The 16,536-nt window shown below is 48.0% G+C and overlaps 2 protein-coding genes across 5 annotated transcripts in view; one reads left to right on the top strand and one right to left on the bottom strand.

Moving 5' to 3' along the window:
* The window catches only part of PITPNM3 (PITPNM family member 3), a 53,058-nt gene extending 43,528 nt beyond the window's left edge, over positions 1 to 9,530 (top strand). For 2 of the 3 annotated variants that reach the window (XM_068154863.1, XM_068154862.1), the window contains 4 exons: positions 2 to 151; positions 1,275 to 1,458; positions 2,239 to 2,367; positions 2,975 to 9,530. In XM_068154863.1, the coding sequence (XP_068010964.1) occupies positions 2 to 151; positions 1,275 to 1,458; positions 2,239 to 2,367; positions 2,975 to 3,283 (772 nt within the window). In that variant the 3' untranslated portion in view covers positions 3,284 to 9,530. The remainder of the gene's footprint in view (position 1; positions 152 to 1,274; positions 1,459 to 2,238; positions 2,368 to 2,974) is intronic. The other variant, XR_010989372.1, reaches the window with a different exon arrangement.
* Positions 9,531 to 9,744: 214 nt separating this feature from the next.
* Positions 9,745 to 15,827, bottom strand: PIMREG (PICALM interacting mitotic regulator). 2 transcript variants are annotated; one of them, XM_068154870.1, is made up of 6 exons: positions 15,762 to 15,827; positions 14,532 to 14,859; positions 13,423 to 13,748; positions 13,250 to 13,345; positions 12,387 to 12,433; positions 11,067 to 11,151 (listed from the first exon to the last, which is right to left on the bottom strand). In XM_068154870.1, exons 2-5 carry the CDS (start codon positions 14,820 to 14,822, stop codon positions 12,403 to 12,405), a joined length of 744 nt encoding a protein of 247 aa, XP_068010971.1. In that variant the 5' UTR covers positions 14,823 to 14,859; positions 15,762 to 15,827; the 3' UTR covers positions 11,067 to 11,151; positions 12,387 to 12,402. The 2 variants fall into 2 exon arrangements, with proteins under 2 accessions (XP_068010970.1, XP_068010971.1); XM_068154869.1 differs by lacking the exon at positions 12,387 to 12,433 and having other exon boundaries at positions 9,745 to 11,151.
* Between the last annotated feature and the right edge of the window lie 709 nt (positions 15,828 to 16,536).

The raw sequence follows: 16,536 nt of genomic DNA, 5'->3' as shown, positions 1-16,536 counted from the left end.
GAGGGGACCAGACCAGTGCTGCAAGCTACCTGACTGTGCTGCCCCGGGGGATGGAGTGTGTGGTGTTCAGCATCGATGGTTCGTTTGCAGCAAGTGTTTCAATTATGGGAAGCGACCCCAAGGTCCGAGCTGGGGCCGTTGATGTGGTCAGGTGAGTGAGGTTTGCACTCTTCACTTCTTAAACCTCTGACTTTCCTGGTGGAATGTTAACAGGAAAGAACACAGGCTGGGGTCAGAATGGCTGGAGAGTGGCCAGGCAGAAAGGGACCTGGGGGTACTGGTTGATGGTAGGCTGAACATGAGCCAGGAGTGTGCCCAGGTGGCCAAGAAGACCAATGACATCATGGCCTGGATCAGGAACAGTGTGGCCAGCAGGAGCAGGGAAGTCATTTTGCCCTGTACTCCACACTGGTTAGACCACACCTTGAGTCCTGTGTCCAGCTCTGGGCTCCTCAGTTTAGGAAAGATGTTGAGCTGCTGGAAGGTGTCCAGAGAAGGGCAACAAAGCTGGGGAGGGGTCTGGAGCACAGCCCTGTGAGGAGAGGCTGAGGGAGCTGGGGAGGCTCAGGAGAGACTTTATTGCTCTCTGCAACTCCCTGAAGGGAGGTTGTAGCGAGGTGGGGGTTGGTCTCTTCTCCCAGGCACCCAGCACCAGAACAAGAGGACACAGTCTCAAGCTGTGCCAGGGGAGGTTTAGGCTGGAGGTGAGGAGAAAATTCTTCACAGAGAGTGATTGGCCACTGGAATGTGCTGCCCAGGGAGGTGGTGGAGTCATCATCCCTGGAGGTGTTTAGGAGGAGACTGGATGGGGTGCTTGGTGCCATGGTTTAGTTGATTAGATGGTGCTGGGTGAGAGGTTGGACTCAATGATAGCAAAGGTCTCTTCCAGCCTGTTCTGGTCTGGTCTGTTCCAACCCCAGCCATTCTATGATTCCAGAGTTTCCACTCCTTAGAGCAGAGGCAGGAGGAATTCTCACTAACGCTTTTGAAGTCCCAGACTTGATGTCTCTTCTGAAAACATTTTTAAATAGCTCTCACATTTAATCTATCATTGGATAAGGATTGCTCTTGCTTCTCTCTATCTGCTTCAGGATGCAGACATTAATACTTAATTATTAGGGTAGGAGCAGGGACTTAGCTATGCTGCTTTCCACTTGTTGAAGGATAACATCTGACTTCTGTTGGGGTCTGTGCTGGGCAGAGAAGTGCTGAGCCACCCTGCGAGTCTCATTTCCCTTCCTGCACCCCCATAACCTCCCTGCTGTTTCTGCCAGGCACTGGCAGGACCTGGGCTATCTGATTATCTACATTACTGGCCGCCCAGACATGCAGAAGCAGCGTGTGGTTTCGTGGCTGTCTCAGCACAACTTCCCACAAGGGATGATCTTCTTCTCGGATGGCCTCGTTCACGACCCCCTGCGACAAAAGACCATTTTCCTCCGGAATCTCATGCAGGAGGTACCACAAACCTCTTTGTAGCCTTTGAAACCTTGCCCCAGGGAATGTCCTTCAGGGGATTTAGTAAATCTTTATAAATATCTGAGGGCTGGGGGTCAGGAGGGAGGGGACAGGGACAGGCTCTGCTCAGCTGCATCCCGTGATAGGACAACAGGCAGTGGACATAAACTCCAGCACAGGAGGTTCCACCTCAATGTGAGGAGGAACTTCTTCACTGTGAGGGTCACCAAGCACTGGAACAGTTCCCCAGAGAGGTTGTGGAGTCTCCTTCTCTGGAGCCTTTCCAGCCCTGTCTGGATTTGTTCCTGTGTGACCTGGATGGATTCTATGTGCTGGACCCTGTGCTGGATTCCATGGCCGTGCTCTGGCAGCGGGGTTGGACTGGAAGATCTCCAGAGGTCCCTTCCAACCCCTAACCTCCTATGATCCGAGAACAAGGTTAAAGATCTCCCTTCCTTTGGGACAGTAAATCTCACTGGCCATCACAAAGTCTTTTTGGCATTCCTTACTTCCTTCCTCACTTTTTAAGGAGCAAGGAATGCTGATGAAGCATCCAAAGGGGCCCTCCTGGCGTGACAGATAGATGAACTGCTTGCTCTTTCCTCTGTGCGTACCTGCAGTCCTTGCTGCCACGCAGGCAGGCAGATTGAGCTTCCTGTGGCTTACAGAATGAGGCTGTTAGCAATGAACTCGGCTGCTGCTTGATTGCAGAACATGTGCCACCCTTGTAAGTGCAGGTGTTGAGTGGAGAGCTCACTTCAGGAGTAATGTTTGTTTCAGTGCCACATCAAAATCTGTGCCGCGTACGGCTCCATGAAGGACATTTCTGTGTACAATGTCTTGGCCCTGGCACCATCCCAGATCTACATAGTTGGACGATCAACCAAGAAATACCAGGCACAGTGTCAAGTAAGTGACTCTTCTTGCTCAACCAGGAAGTCCTGGGGAGAATAAGGAGATGCAGGGGGGGTGGTGTGTGTGTGTGTGTATTTGCACATGCATTCACCCCGAAAAGGGAAGGACCAGAGGAAGAAGAGCAGGTTTGGCTTCAGATAGAGCTTTGCTGGCAGGGTGAATAGTGAAGGGAATGGGGTGGTCCTGAGAGGAGGGTGAAGGGAATGGGGTGGTCCTGAGAGGAGGGTGAAGGGAATGGGGTGGTCCTGAGAGGGGTGAAGGGAATGGGGTGGTCCTGAGAGGAGTAGGAAGGGAATGGGGTGACAGGTTGGACTTGATGATCTTTGAGGTCTTTTCCAACCTTGTTGATTCTATGATTCTATCCCGAGAGGAGTGTAAAGGGAATGGGGTGGCCATAGGTTGTATCTGCAAGTGCATGCATCACAAACTGCAGGATGACAAAATGGAACAGGTCACTGGAAAGCAAAACCGAGGGGAGAGGAGCTTTAGTGCTCTGTAGGTATCTAACTGGGATGCTGAAGATAGGAATCGAATTCCTCGCTGAGCTCAAGGGTCCAGGCAGTCGCAATTTGTCACTCCCTTTCGTTCCTGCCTGTCTCAGTTCCTCAGTGAAGGGTACGCAGCCCACCTGGCCTCGCTGGAGTTCAGTCTGCACTCCCGACCCAAGAAGAACAGCTCTCGGATGATCCTGAGGAAGGGAAGCTTTGGCCTCCACTCCCAGCCGGAGTTCTTGCGCAAGCGGAACCACCTCCGCAGGACTATGTCTGTGCAGCAGCCTGAGCCACCTTCTGCCAACCCCAAGCCAGAGCGCGCCCAGAGCCAGCCCGAATCAGACAAAGATCACGACAGGCACTTGCCTTCCATTGCCTGGGTTCGAGGTGGAGTTCACAAGTTTGAGTCTATCCCCTAGGAAGCTTGGGAACATAGATCTTGGGTGCACCCCATCCAACTCGTAGGCCTGCCTCAAAGGTAATGTTGAGGCAGCTTGAAACTAAGAGATGTGGAGGGGAACCTGTACCTCAGAGTCTTCCCTGCTCTGGAATCTGCCTTCTTACAGCAAGTGGGGAGCTTGCAGTCTGTTCCCCTTGATGTGTTGATGGAGAAATGTTAAAGCTAAACCTGAACCCATGGCATCAGAGCAACAGGAAATCTCTTTGGTTATTGTTTTTTTTCTTTGCAACAGATGTAAGAAAAATGTGCAATAAGAGAAAAAGCTGCAACAGGCTGACCTTCCTCAAAAGGAGGAGTCTCATATCAGCTACCTAGCTGCACCCAAAACAGTAGGTCCCATAGGTTACAGAGGTTTGCACTTTAGACATGAAAGAGAGGTATCTGTTTCCACTTCACTTGCAAGGGGAAGCAGAGGTGGGGACTACAATAACGAGCGGTCAGGATTTGTGGAGCAAGATGCTTTTTGGGTGCCTTAAGCCCCAGATTTCCTTTGCAGCTTGCAGTCTTGGTCAGCAGACCCCCAACGTGGGCACTCGTGTTTGTGTGAGGTGCTGGACGTCGAGTAAATGGGAGAGCTCCACTTAAGAACCAAACCGTGAGAAACCCAACCGTGTTAGAAATCAACGTGTCTGCCACAGTCTGAGGCAGTTGGTGTTGCTGTATACAGAGTCATGTGCAAGTGTACAGAGATCACATTTGTTTTGTGGAACTTTGGTGACTGTGCACAGTGTGTTGGGACTACCAGTGAGGAGATGGCTCTGACCCTCTCAAGTCCAAGAGACAGGTACTCCTAAGGTGGTAGTAAGCTAAAGGGAACCCTTTTACTAAGGGCTCTACAAACTTCAGAGCAATCACTTTTTTTCCTCATTGTTCTACCTAGAAACTTTACACTGGAGGAGAGAAAAGGCAATGAGGGAATTCCTGAGAGTAAATTGTTTACCTTCTGCTTTGTAACCACTGCTGTGTAGAGACAAGCCGTAGCATTCAGAAGGACAGCCTCTGAGCTTCACAGAACGGACACACCAAATCCCAGGTGCCAAGCAGACGTTTTCCTACCTGTGTAATATTCCTCTTGGATCTCTCAATCCACTTACTCAGAAGTAAAGTGTGTGGAATTCTCCCTTTGTGGTAATACTTCTAAAGTGTTGTGGTTAGTTCAGCGTCGTAGCAGTTTGCAGATTCTTCTCGCAGATAATTCCACCGCACCACGTTCAGCATGAGAACCTTGGCTGAAGTCTTTCAGAACCTGCAGTGAAGTTACAAGTGCACATAAAAACCTTTTCCCTTCGAAGTGAAAACCAGACTATTGACACTGAGGAAGTCTGAGGTCAATAGGAGATTTTTTTTTCTTTCCAGGTTTGTGTTTGGTTTTAATTTCAGGGAGTTGGGGTCGTGCCTTCCCCTTCCAGGTTTTCCTCACGTGCAGCTCGACCACAAGCAGCCTCTCCACAAGTCTGTTCAGTAAAATGGATGACTTTCAAAGGCTGGTGTGTAAAGAAGGCAAGAAATGCAGTGGAAAGCTATGAAGACAGTGCAGAAGTAAACCTGAATCTGTCCACCCAAAAGGCTCAGTGTGCATTTTGAAGGGCAGAGTGATGCCTTTTGCCTTAGAAGGCAGCAAAGCAGCTCGTAAAGGGAGAGCTTTGGCTCAAGTGTTTAGGCATTGCTTGGTAAGATTATCTGTTACCTGTTTCAACTTCTGGAAAGAGCTCTTGGCACAGCAGTAATTTTTCTTCTACAATGTGCCCTTTAGAGGAAAAGGGAATCTCTGCTGAAGATTCAGGAAAGGTTAACATCTGGTAGCTCACACTGACTACAGGGGGCTGGGGCTTTGTGCCCTGTTGCCAAGCCAGCCAGCTACAAAAGCTAAATCAAAGATATCCACACAGAATCATATCATAGAATGGTTTGGGTTGGAAGGGACCTTAAAGATCATCCACTTCCAACCCCCCTGCCATGGGCAGGGACACCTTCTACTAGCCCAGGTTGCTCAAGACCTCATCCAACCTGGCCTTGAGTGCTTCCAGAGAGGAGGCAACTACAACCTCCCTGGGCAGCCTGTTCTAGTGTCTCCCCACCCTCACTGTAAAGAATTTCATCCTAATATCCAATCTAAGCCTACCCTGCTCTAGTTGCAAACCTTTCCCCTTGTCCTTTCACCACAGGCCCTTGTAAAAAGTCCCTCCCCAGCTTTCTTGTAGGGCCCCTTCAGGTACTGGAAGGCTGCTCTAAGGTCTCCCCAGCACCTTCTCTTCTCCAGGCTGGAACTCCATTGAGGCAGCCTTCAGGTTTACAAATATTTTCCCAGTAGTGTCACACCTAGTTCTCTAACCCATAGACTCAGAGGAATTATTCTGTGGCCTGTCTTGGCCCTGTTACTTGTATTAATTCTGATCATAGAATGCACTGCCTTGGAAGGGACCTCCAAAGATCATCTAGTCCAAGCCCCCTGCAGCAAGCAGGGACATCCCCAACTGGATGAGGTTGCTCAGAGATCCATCCAGCCTGCCTCAAGGGATGGAGTCCCATTTCTTCCCCTGTCCTCTGCAGCTAGGAGGTTGTGCAGGTAAGGCAAACTGCATTTCCCTTCGCTCAGCTCACTGGCAGCACGCTCCTGCTTGCTGGGTTTAAGTAGGCCTGGGACCCCAAGGCTTGTAAGGCACTAGGCAGATGATTTAGTTTACTGAGGGGACCTGAAAGCAATGTGGATTGCAAACTTCTTTTTAAGCACTGGGTGTTGTGTAGCACATCTCCTGACATTCATCACTGTTCCTGCTGCAAAGTTCAAAGCTAATGTTTCTTTAGCTGTCTACCTCTATGATCCAAGAGACTCCAAGATCTGTTTGTTTTTAAGTTGCTGTAGTAGAAAGGCTTCCTTCCTTTCCAAAGAGGGATCTGTGTGTGATTCTGTGACTGTGTTAAAGGAACCAGCACCTGAGCACAAGGTTAGAGCAATCTCCTGAGTTGTTAAGGTCTGTCTTTTACCCTTGTAGACACAATGTCATGAAAACTGATTTTTGTCTATTATTACTGAGTCCACTTTGCAGTAGTCACTGTGCTGGCTTCTCAAGAATATTGTGAGCTAATAGTAGTGAAACAATGTGTGTGTGTGTGTGTGTGTGCATGATTTAGATAGGTAATGTTTCAAACTTTCTACCCCTGGAACTGAAATCAAGCTGAAAATCCTTTCCCTGATTTGATTTCCTACAGATGTGAGAGCTCATGTGGCCTTTGCAGAACTCCAGTATCACTTCTTGCTCAGGGATAGAATGGTTTATCTCCTGATCACATGCCTCCAGCTGAGCACTTTGGCACTAATTTGGAGGTTAAGGCTTCTTACTAATCAGCTGATCTTCCAAACCATCACAGGCTAGATGCATTTCATAGCTTCAGACTGGTCTGGGTTGGAAGGGACCTCAAGGATCAGCTAGATTCGATCCCACTGCCATGGGCAGGGCTCGACCAGGTTGCTCAAGGTCTCATCCAACCTAACCTTGAACACCTCCAAGGGAGGGGGCATCCACAATCTCCCTGGGCAGCCTGGGAAAGCAGCAGGCAATTGCCACTAAAATGGCAAAACAACTTCTGTTGGAGCTGAGAGTATGAACAAGATTTGAGCCATCTCAGAACTAGGCTGCCTGTCCCACAAGACTCAGTGGCAATGGCTGGGGCTCCTCATGCATGTTGAACCACTAGCTTGCTTTTTCTTTCTTCATTGTCCCACCTATGCTGAGGAGAGCTCCTGTGGTTTGCCTGCTGGCTCACTGGGTTTACAGCATCATTTTTTCAGTTGTGTTTTTTTCTCTTTAAAACCTTTGCTTCTGGTCAGAATCTTTAGTCACATGGAACTGCAGGTGGTGGTTCATGGGCAGGCAGTTTGCAGCTGGCTTTCAGTTTTGCTTGTAACTCTCACAGAAGAGAGTTATTCAGGTAGGAAAAGACCTCTAAGAGCATCAAGTCCAACCATTCATGGAAGGATTATCACTCCTCCTAAGCAGGCTGAGGATAAGCTTAGTCCCACACTCTTCTTGCTTAAGCTTTATAAGGCTCCAGAAGTGTTAAATCATGCACAGAAGGAAAAGGGATAGAGAAGTCAGGCAGGTGGATGCCCAAGGCATACAGGTTACACTCAAGCAGTAGTTTCAGCACCTTCAGTGCCTCCAGTCTGTCACAGAAAAATGCATTCTCTTAACCTGCTGAAGGAAGGAAACCTGAGTGAAACTGTAAACCACACCATCATTATTCCAGTGGGTGCTAAGGCAGTGCAAAGGTGGAAGCATTTACTTCCTTTCCCCTGTTGCTGTGGATCCACTTTTAAACTACTGTAAAAAGAAGTGGCTGTGATTAACACAAGTGGTAGACTTGAGATGTTGTGAAAACACACCTGGCACAACTGTGCTTTGCTATTGTGTGTGTGTGTGTGTGTGTGTAGTTACTAAAGAAAACCAAACCCACCTCCTTCAGTGAAGTTTTGGTTCTGCTTTCACAACAAATGTATCACCAATATTGTTTTTACAGTTAAAAACCAAAACCACCACCACCACCACGATGAAACCAACTCCCCCAGTGGCTGTTGATTCAATTTTGTTGTCTAGTTAGGGTTTGAATATATTGTTGTGTGTAAAAAAAGAAACCCCAAACCAAGTGCAGACTATTGCACAGATCTGAATAGTGATGTGGAGCCAAAATCTGTTTCCTTTGGACTGATCAGTTAGTTGTTAATTATTCTGTTTGTTTGTTGAGTGTTTGCATACACTTTAGTGCTCTTGGAAACCAGATTCTTGCTTGACCAAAGTAACTCCTTGTTTTGGTTTTTTGTGGCATGGTTTTGTATCTATTCAGTGTTTTGTTAGGCATAAAACAGTGCCCTTGGTAATTGGTGTTTCGTTGGGGGTTCATGAGAGCTGCCAGTTGGGTTTGTTTACACACAAGGAGGCTCAGTTCTTACAGGTTACTTCACCTGGTCCTCTAGTACCTGGGGATGGTTCACCTGGTCCTCTAGTACCTGGGGATGGTTCACCTGTTCCTCTAGTACCTGGGGAAGTCAATGCTAAAGTGCTTCTCTGGAAGTGGAACTATCACCTAGAGGGGGGAAAAAGATTACCTACCTGAATCTACTATTAAAATAAGCAGAACCATGACACTTTAGCTGGAAGCTCCACTCGTCAGCAGAATAACCTTTATTTGCCATGATTAATGAACAAAATTGTCCCTTTTGGTTGTTGGTTGTTTGCAGCCCTTAGGCTAGGGCACTCCTTGGCTGTGGGTGCTTAAGCAAAGCTCCAATGCTTAAACCTGCAGCACCATGGAGTACATTTACAAGGGTGGGGGGGGAAATTAGAAGTATTTTCCTTACTTAATTTTGTTTCCTAATCTTTGTTAAAATTCATGTGTAATAATCCCTAAAAATCAGTAAATAGTTTCATTTTGAAAGTGTTTATCAATTGTTACTGAGCAGAGAGGGTTTTCCCCAGGCTTTCCCCCCACCACCACCCTGCACCTAAGCTATAGAAAGGTGAGTACCTCCTCAAAGGTCCTGGATGAGCAGAGCCTGGACACCTTTTTAACGAGCCCATTGGCCTGAGAGGAAAGGAGAGCTTGCACACTGCCATTTCATGATGTTTCTGATTAGGACTTGAAGTGTGGTAGCTGACCTCAAGCTATCTGCCTTGAATTGTTCATTTCAGGCATGCAGTGGCACTTCCCTTCCTCCTCCAGAGCTGGTACAGGATAGACTTCCCCTAAACACAAAACTTCCCAACTTCCCTCCCTTCGCTTCTGTAAGAGCAGGGATTCCCCCTGCTCTGTGCTGATAGCCTCAGCAGAAATTGTGGGGTTTACAAGGGAATTAGACTCCATGCTGTTTAATCATTCAAGGGGAAAGAGAGGTTCCCAGAGATGATCCTAAATTTGGTCCCCCAACAAGAAAGAAAAAAAGGAGCTAATAACACATTTTTGGGGGTGAAAAGAGCTCTTGTTTGCAGAAATGAAGGTCGTGGAGCAGCTAGAATCCTGTGTCATGGGCTCTGGAATTGAAGTCAGGTGTTGATATTTCCCCTTTCCCTCGTTGTAGCTCAAGCCCAAGAGGAAAGGATTAGTGTTTACCCTCTGGTTGTGTTTATGTCAAAAAGCTCCAATCAACTGGAGATAACCATGGGGGGGATGGGGGAACAGGAAAGACATCTGCCAGCTCATTTCTCATTTGTAAAGGAGGCACAGAACTCCTGGAGGAGGAGAGAGAGAGAGAGAGGTGCAGGCTTCCTGTGACATGCTGGGAGAGGGGTCACCAGACATGACACTGTTGAAAAATGTCCTTTACAGATTGCAAGCTTTAAAGATGAGGTTAGGGAGGGGGGGACTGGTGTGGGGCAGTCCTCTCACAGAACCCCAGGCCTTCTGCATCATTTATTTTTCTATTTGCTGGGAGGGGAGGGAGGGAGGGGAGGGAGGGGAGGGAGCAGTCCACTTCCAAGTGAATTCCTACAAGGAAACTTGAAAACCGTAGCTGTTACTTTCAGTTTGTAGTTTTATTATGATGTGCATACTTTGAACTCTTGTTTGTCAGTGAGAAGGTTCTATCTGGTGACAGATGTTTATATTTCCTATGGCTGCCTTGTAAAGATTCAAACAAAAATGTACAATACTGAATTTCTTAACGTGGAACAAGGAGTAAGATTTCTACACCTGGTACAGATTTTGATGTGAGCTGGTTTTTAAAAATCAGATTAGTCAAATAAAACCTTCCTTGCCTTTCAGCCAGCAGTGTCACTGAGTCTTCTTACCAGCCATGTGGGGAAGCATTAAGCCATCAGTGTACACATCCTAGTAGCTAATGGGAGCAGCATAAATAGAGGCTGTTTAATCCATCTGAATGCCTGCAACAATACTTAGGTTGGCTCTTCACAGAGCTCCACCTCTCCCTCCCTCTCACAAGTCATCTATAAAAGCTATTTATGAACAAGACAGCATCCTAGTGAAAGCTTTACAGGAGTGGTGTCAGTACATGCCAAGAATTAATTCAAGCTACTGTGCAGAACTAAAAGTTGTTGTAGTACAAACCCCATGGTTAACTCCACTGCCAAGATGCTGTTTAAAGCAGCAGCAAGAACTCCTGTAAAGCTGCAATGATTTGTCTGGAACCTAACTACTTAGGATTAATTAGGCTAATCTAATAGCAATCCTTAATAGAGGCTTAATGTGGTTTCTCTCTTGTGGCATGAAGGAGTCCACAGAAGCCTTGGAATGGCAGCTGGGGACAGAACTCTACCAAACCACTGCTGCTTTATTGACTTCCAGTTAAACATGATGCATAACTTTTGCTTTCTTTATATATATATAATAAAATGCTAAGCTTTCAGCATAATGGACCAGCACTTGCAGTATGCAGAGTATTAATACTTGTGGCAATTGGATTCCAGTCTAAATGCTACCTATGATCACCCTTCATGAGTCTGTGGCCCTTGCTCTGGTCAGTTCAACATAAGCTTCAAAGTACTTCCTGCCCTATGAAAGACACAGTTTTGATTCTCCTGTTCACCTGGAAAGAAAAAGCAAGGGAAGGGAAATCCTGAGCTGCTTTGTCATGCAAGATTGTGAAGTGTTATGGCTTGCTCAGTGTAGGGAGTGCACCTTTACAAGTGCTCCACAGAGCTCTCCTTTATTGTTAGTTTATGAGCATATATAGTTACAGCTATCTCTGCCTAGGTACCAAGTGCTCCATGGAGTTTCCTTGCACAGCTTCTGACAGCTTGAGAAGGTTTCTGAGCTGGATGTGCAGGCTGTGAGTTCTGTGCCATTAGAGAGCCGTGGTTTGATCCTGCATGGTCCCTGCAGAAGAACAAGACTGCCATTAGCAGCATGAAGTCAGTGAAGTTAATGAACTGCTTGTCATGCAAATTGCTGGGAAAATACTAGATGGGAGCAAGGAAGAGGTCTGGGGGCTCTACACTTCCAGGGTCTAACAGTTCTGAACACTGGCCAGAAAATACTTTACCTTCAGTGAGCATAAATGGCAGTACTAGTGAAGTACTGCAGTACTTTAGCAACAGGAGCATTTCTTGTGATAAAATCTAAGCCATTAAAGTGAAAAACATTAGCACATGGAACTGGTGACTATAAACAGCTAGAGATCAAGATTGGTTTCATCATGGAAAAGATGAAAGGGGAGCTAACACAAACTCATGACAGTTAGGTACTGTAATAGTCATATGCAGGACTGTAAGAGCACCTCCCAAAAAAAGGGTTTGGGTTATTCCAGCAGGCAACCTACAAACCAGCTGGTGACAGAGCACATTGTCTGCACCTACAGCTGCAGGAGAAGTGGTCCAAATTGTTTAGGTGGAAGCAGTGCACATCACTGCTTAAAGCTTCACTCAAGCATTTGAAACTGCTCTTGTTACAGCAATCAAAACCAGGACACAGCATTCAGAATGTAACTGTAACACAGAGTGAAGATATGAATGCCACAACACAGATCTCAGTGCAGGTAACAGAGGCACTTGTCTGATGATGGTTCAATGAATTGACTCTAGAAGTGATGTTTAGAAACTTAGAGCAGAGAGTTCCTGTGCTCATCCATTTAGGTACTGATTGCTGTGTCTGAAACTGCCAGCAATACAGGTCCCAGCTGCTCTTACTGTGCTGGCATTGTCTTAACTGCCAAGACAGAGCTAGGGATGGGAAAGAAAGGCTGCAAAATGTTCTTGTCATGCTTTGTCATCATCATTAGCAATGGGTGAGAAGAGAGGTGGAGTAACAAAACCATTAGTACCAGTAGTTTTCTGGTCTGGGGTGAGAAAAGCTGCTCTTTGCATGGAAGCCAAACTTCTGGTTCAGTGTGAACCCACAAGGTTTCACTAATCCAGAAGGTAGAGGTGAAGGTTTTCAGCTGCAGTGATCTGCTGTGGCAGAGCCAGACACAGTGAATATGAGGGAAGAGCCCTGTGGTTCCACTTAATACCTTGAAGCAACCTGAGGCAAGCAGCCCTTCCCTCTGCAAACAGCAGGTTTTCTCCTCACAGATGCATGCAGGCACAGACAAGGTAAGGGAACAGCTACTTTACCTGGTTGTTACTATCTTCAGTTACCAATGAGAGAAACTGTCATATCACTAACAGATGGGAGAATATTAGCAGTGAGATTTAATGACCTTTCAATGGATATGATCATTAACTTCACACAAGATCTAACCTCCAGTTAGCTAGAAATGGTCCCATTGGTAAAAACTGAGCTTTCTGGAATTATGTAGGATTTTAAGTCCTTCCCTCTACAGGTAAAAGTACTTAATGCTAAGCCCTCTCTGGATTGTAGATGCTTGACTTTTAATTACTGAATGTTTGACAGAGTCATCAAGTGTTCCAAGGGAGGAGGAGATTTAGGGAATTGCCCTGTGACAACACTTCTGACCTTTAGTGTCTAATTGAGAGGGACAGAACTTTTACAAACACAGCAGCCTACCTCTTGGATTAAACAAGAGGCTTCTGCATCCCCTGAATTGTTGAGTTATGGGTAGCATGGATTGTTTGTCAAGATAATATTGCCTAATAAAAAGCTTTTCTTATAACTGTGCAGGCACCAATGACAGCATCAGTGCAGTGGGATTTCCCCCTTTGCCAGCCTGGATTGGCATCTCTTTTACACAAGAGACAAGGAGATGCTGTTCTCACAAGGCCAAAGGTAGGCTCTTGCTGTGAAAAATCATTTCCATAGCAAGAGACCTAAAACCAGAGAGCATTTGGCAGGCTTTAGAAGGTGCAAGTCCCACTGCAGATCTAACCTGCAGAAGTATCTTGAAGGCTCTGCCATACCACAGCTGAGAGTGTTCTGCAACTATTCCACATTCAGAGTTAAAGGGATCACTTAGCCTGCAACTGGCAGTGTCCAAGTGGTAGGTAAGCTGTTGCTAAAAGCTGACAGCAGCATTTACCTCTCCTCTTGCACAGCAGCATCATCAAACGCCTGGGAGATGTGCTTCAGCTTGCACATCCTGGAGGAGACCAGCTCCAGCTCACAGTCAAACTCTCTGCAAACAGAGTGATCATTACTAAAGACCAAACCAAACCCCCAACAGAATAAGGTTTACAAAGGAATGGGGCTTACATCTTTCTGCTGCCAGGAGCAGGGGATGAATAAGGGCTCTTCAGTGCTGCTGCTCTTCTCGATCTCCGGAGAGAGACAGCATCTTTGCCAAACCAGGATGACAAACCCTTGCACCCTCTGCGTTCTGACAGCCTCACTGGCCTAAGCAAGGCTCTTTTGCTGGATCTTGGGGTGCCTTTGGAACTGGCTGCTGACTCCTTACAGCAAGAAGCTCGAGGTGTGGTGCTTCTTCTCTTGGCAGAATTGGTTGCACAGCTTCTGCTGGTGGATTCAGCTGGAAAGGTCACCTTGGAGTCCGGTGGGTTTTGACAAGACTTCTGTATTTTCTGCAAGATGCATTAGACATACATGTTATGCTAAATTAACTCACCTGGGCTGGAGTTTGAAACCAGAGACAAGGCAAAATTGAGCTGAACCCTTGGCTTTCACACTCATACCAGTTTTAACCCAGCATGAACGCTTCTCAACCTCTGTACCCATTTGTGTTGGGGAAGTCATTCCTTCACCAGGCACTGGAACACAGCTCCTGTGCAGGAAAGAGCCAGGCTCCCTAACATACAAGTTCCAATCAGAGGTCTCCACCCTTTGGTGGAAAGTGCAAGCTCAAGTTTGCTACCCTGATACCATCTAGTGGGTTTTGTCAGTCCAGATTCGGACTGACTGCAATGAAGGACATGCTAATAAATACTATGGGCACAGGAAAAGGAGGAAACATACTGAAATAATCCAAAGAACCACATATGCATCAGAAAATTCTTAACAAGCAATGGCAGCCTCTACCCACCTTCCTCCTTGAGAAGGCTGCTTTGCCATACATGATGACATACAGCAGGAGAAGAGCATTTACTTAGTTTCAGCAGAACTTTGACTTTATTGCCATGTCTTACATTTCTTCTTTTCACTTTCCTTCCTGCTCTGTCAGAGCTGTAATTTGCCTTTCTATAATTCAGGATGGACATTAAGGCTATGAGACAACCACTATGGTGTGCAAGTGCATGGGACAGGCTCCCTGGAACGCAGTTTTCTGTACAGAGCCTAGAAATCTTAGCACTGAAGTTGAAGCAAAAAAGCAAACTACCCATGCTCGCTCCACCACAAAGCCAAAGTACCTGGGACACTGTTCCAAAAGCATTTTTTGCTGTTCTTCTGAGAGTCTGAAGAGTTTGGCACTTCTGTCTTGCCTCCAGGCTTTCCCAGGTTGGGGTCTCATGAAAATTCATCTCCACTTGCTTCAGTGGTACTCGCTTCCTTAGAGACATGCGGATGGTATTGAGAGAGCTCAGAGAAGCCCTGGTCTTGAATTTGTCAGGGACAGGGCTCTCATTCTCATCAAAGTCACCCAGGAGCTGGTGTTTCCGCCAGGACATCGTGGCCTTGACATTTTGTAGCACAGATGCCATCTTGTTCCAATTCTTGGTCAACCTTATTCCTAAATCACTTGGAACAAGAGGAAGGCACAGAGCACGGTGAACGAGGAGAGATGGAAATTGTTGTACAAGACATCTGCCTGAAACAACTAAATCAGAGCTAAGCACACTTCTGCTTGAAGGAGAATGCAACTGATGCCTACAGCTTTAGGTCTGTGCATGCCCATGAAGAAGTCATACTGCATGTCCAGCACTGGACATCAGACCTAGAAAGCTGTGAGGCTCAAGGCTGGGAGGCTAGGGTACCCCGAGAAAATGACTTGTAAACAGCAACTGAAAATGCAAATGTATTTGAGCAATCTGAACTAAGAGTGGATTAATGCTACCAATACTTCACTGCAGGTTACCATTCATAAAAGCAAGCTGGAGGGTCTCTACCATCATTATACATTTCAGGAAAGCCTGTGAGTTATTCCTTACTATTTCTGACCGCCCCAAAGTCTCTCCGTTTCTCACAAGTGTTCTTATTTATATCAGAAAGCAGTAAGGCTCATTAAAATCCTTTTAGTCTCTTCCCTTACTAGCTCGCAGCTTATCCCCTGGAAGCCACAGCAAAGCAGGCAGCTGCCGGGCCAGTCGCAGTGACATGACCCTGCCTCGGGAGCTCATCCCAAGCAACTTCCGCTGGCCAGCCAGGGCTCCACTCCCGCGGCTATCATTCCCTGGTGCTAGCTACCGACAGCCGAGCACGTACAGCTGGGGCCCGGCCAGCACAACCGGCTTTGCACCGCGGGAGCTGACACGGCGGCACCGGGCAAGCCCAACCGGCACCATTGCTTGGCCCGCCGGGTGCTAAGACAAGTACCCAAGACGATGCCAAGGCCGGAAGAGAGCGGCTCAGGCCTCCCACACGGCCGGGAAGCATAAACCACAGCCAGCCCCCTGCGGCAGACCGCTCAGCTTTGTACTCACAACGACGAACGGGACCAGGCGCAGCCACCGCACCCGAAAACCTCCTCCTCGCACGGCCGCCGCTGCCACCGCCGCCGCGTTTAAACAACGCCCCGCCCACCCCGGCTGCTCGGATTGGCGCCGCTGCCGCGGTCCGCTCCCATTGGCTGCTCTGCTGCCATAGCCCATCCTTATTGGCTGCACCGCTGCACGCGCGGCCGCCGTTACTTGGCTTCGCGCCTGCGCGTGAGGTGAGGCCGCTGCGCCGAGGGCGCGGCCGGGGCTGCCCTGCCCGCGGGGGGCGCCTAGGGCGGGGGACAACGAGGGGACAGGCGGCGGCGGCGGCTTGTCGCGATAACGGACAGGCGGCAGCAGCTTATCGCGATAACGGACAGGCGGCGGCAGCAGCTTGTCGCGATAACGGACAGGCGCCACTCCTTCGATCCCCGCGGCGCAGTTGAGCCTGCTGTAGAGATGCTGCTGGCGCCTGGTGCCCGAGCCCGGCAGCACTGCAGCTCCTCCCTGCCCCCCGCCGGTTTAGTGCCCCTGTGGCCTGGAGATCCAGGGCCTGGCTGGGAGAGCTGTGGGACTGCACAGCTTGCCCTGGAAGCAGTCTGGGATATCATTCCCCGTGGCAAACCAGGCAGCAAAGAAAGGCCAAGTGCAGGCAGCGTGGCTCGTTGGGGCTGCAGAGCTTTCTTCCCTTGGTGGGGGTTTTCTCATCCTCCCCCGGAGGCAAAGATGACCTGCAAAGCGTTTGTCTTTAAAGCACTTCCACCTGACAATTCATTCTGGG

The sequence above is a fragment of the Melanerpes formicivorus genome, unplaced genomic scaffold (genome assembly GCF_026170545.1).
Source record: "Melanerpes formicivorus ecotype bairdi unplaced genomic scaffold, bMelFor1.0.p_v2 SCAF_29, whole genome shotgun sequence".
In the NCBI taxonomy this organism is placed as follows: Eukaryota; Metazoa; Chordata; class Aves; order Piciformes; family Picidae; genus Melanerpes; species Melanerpes formicivorus.
The sequence above is the reverse complement of the archived record's forward strand: the minus strand, read 5'-3'. Positions and strand labels throughout refer to the sequence as shown.

Excerpts from the sequence above, each read along its gene's own strand:
- PIMREG (XM_068154869.1), bottom strand. The coding sequence starts at position 14,822 with ATGGCATCTGTGCTACAAAATGTCAAGGCCACGATGTCCTGGCGGAAA. Across the intron at positions 13,346-13,422 it reads GCTCCTGGCAGCAGAAAGAT|AGAGTTTGACTGTGAGCTGG; the intron begins GTAAGCCCCATT and ends CTCTGTTTGCAG. Across the intron at positions 11,152-13,249 it reads GCTGCTGTGCAAGAGGAGAG|GGACCATGCAGGATCAAACC; the intron begins GTAAATGCTGCT and ends GTTCTTCTGCAG.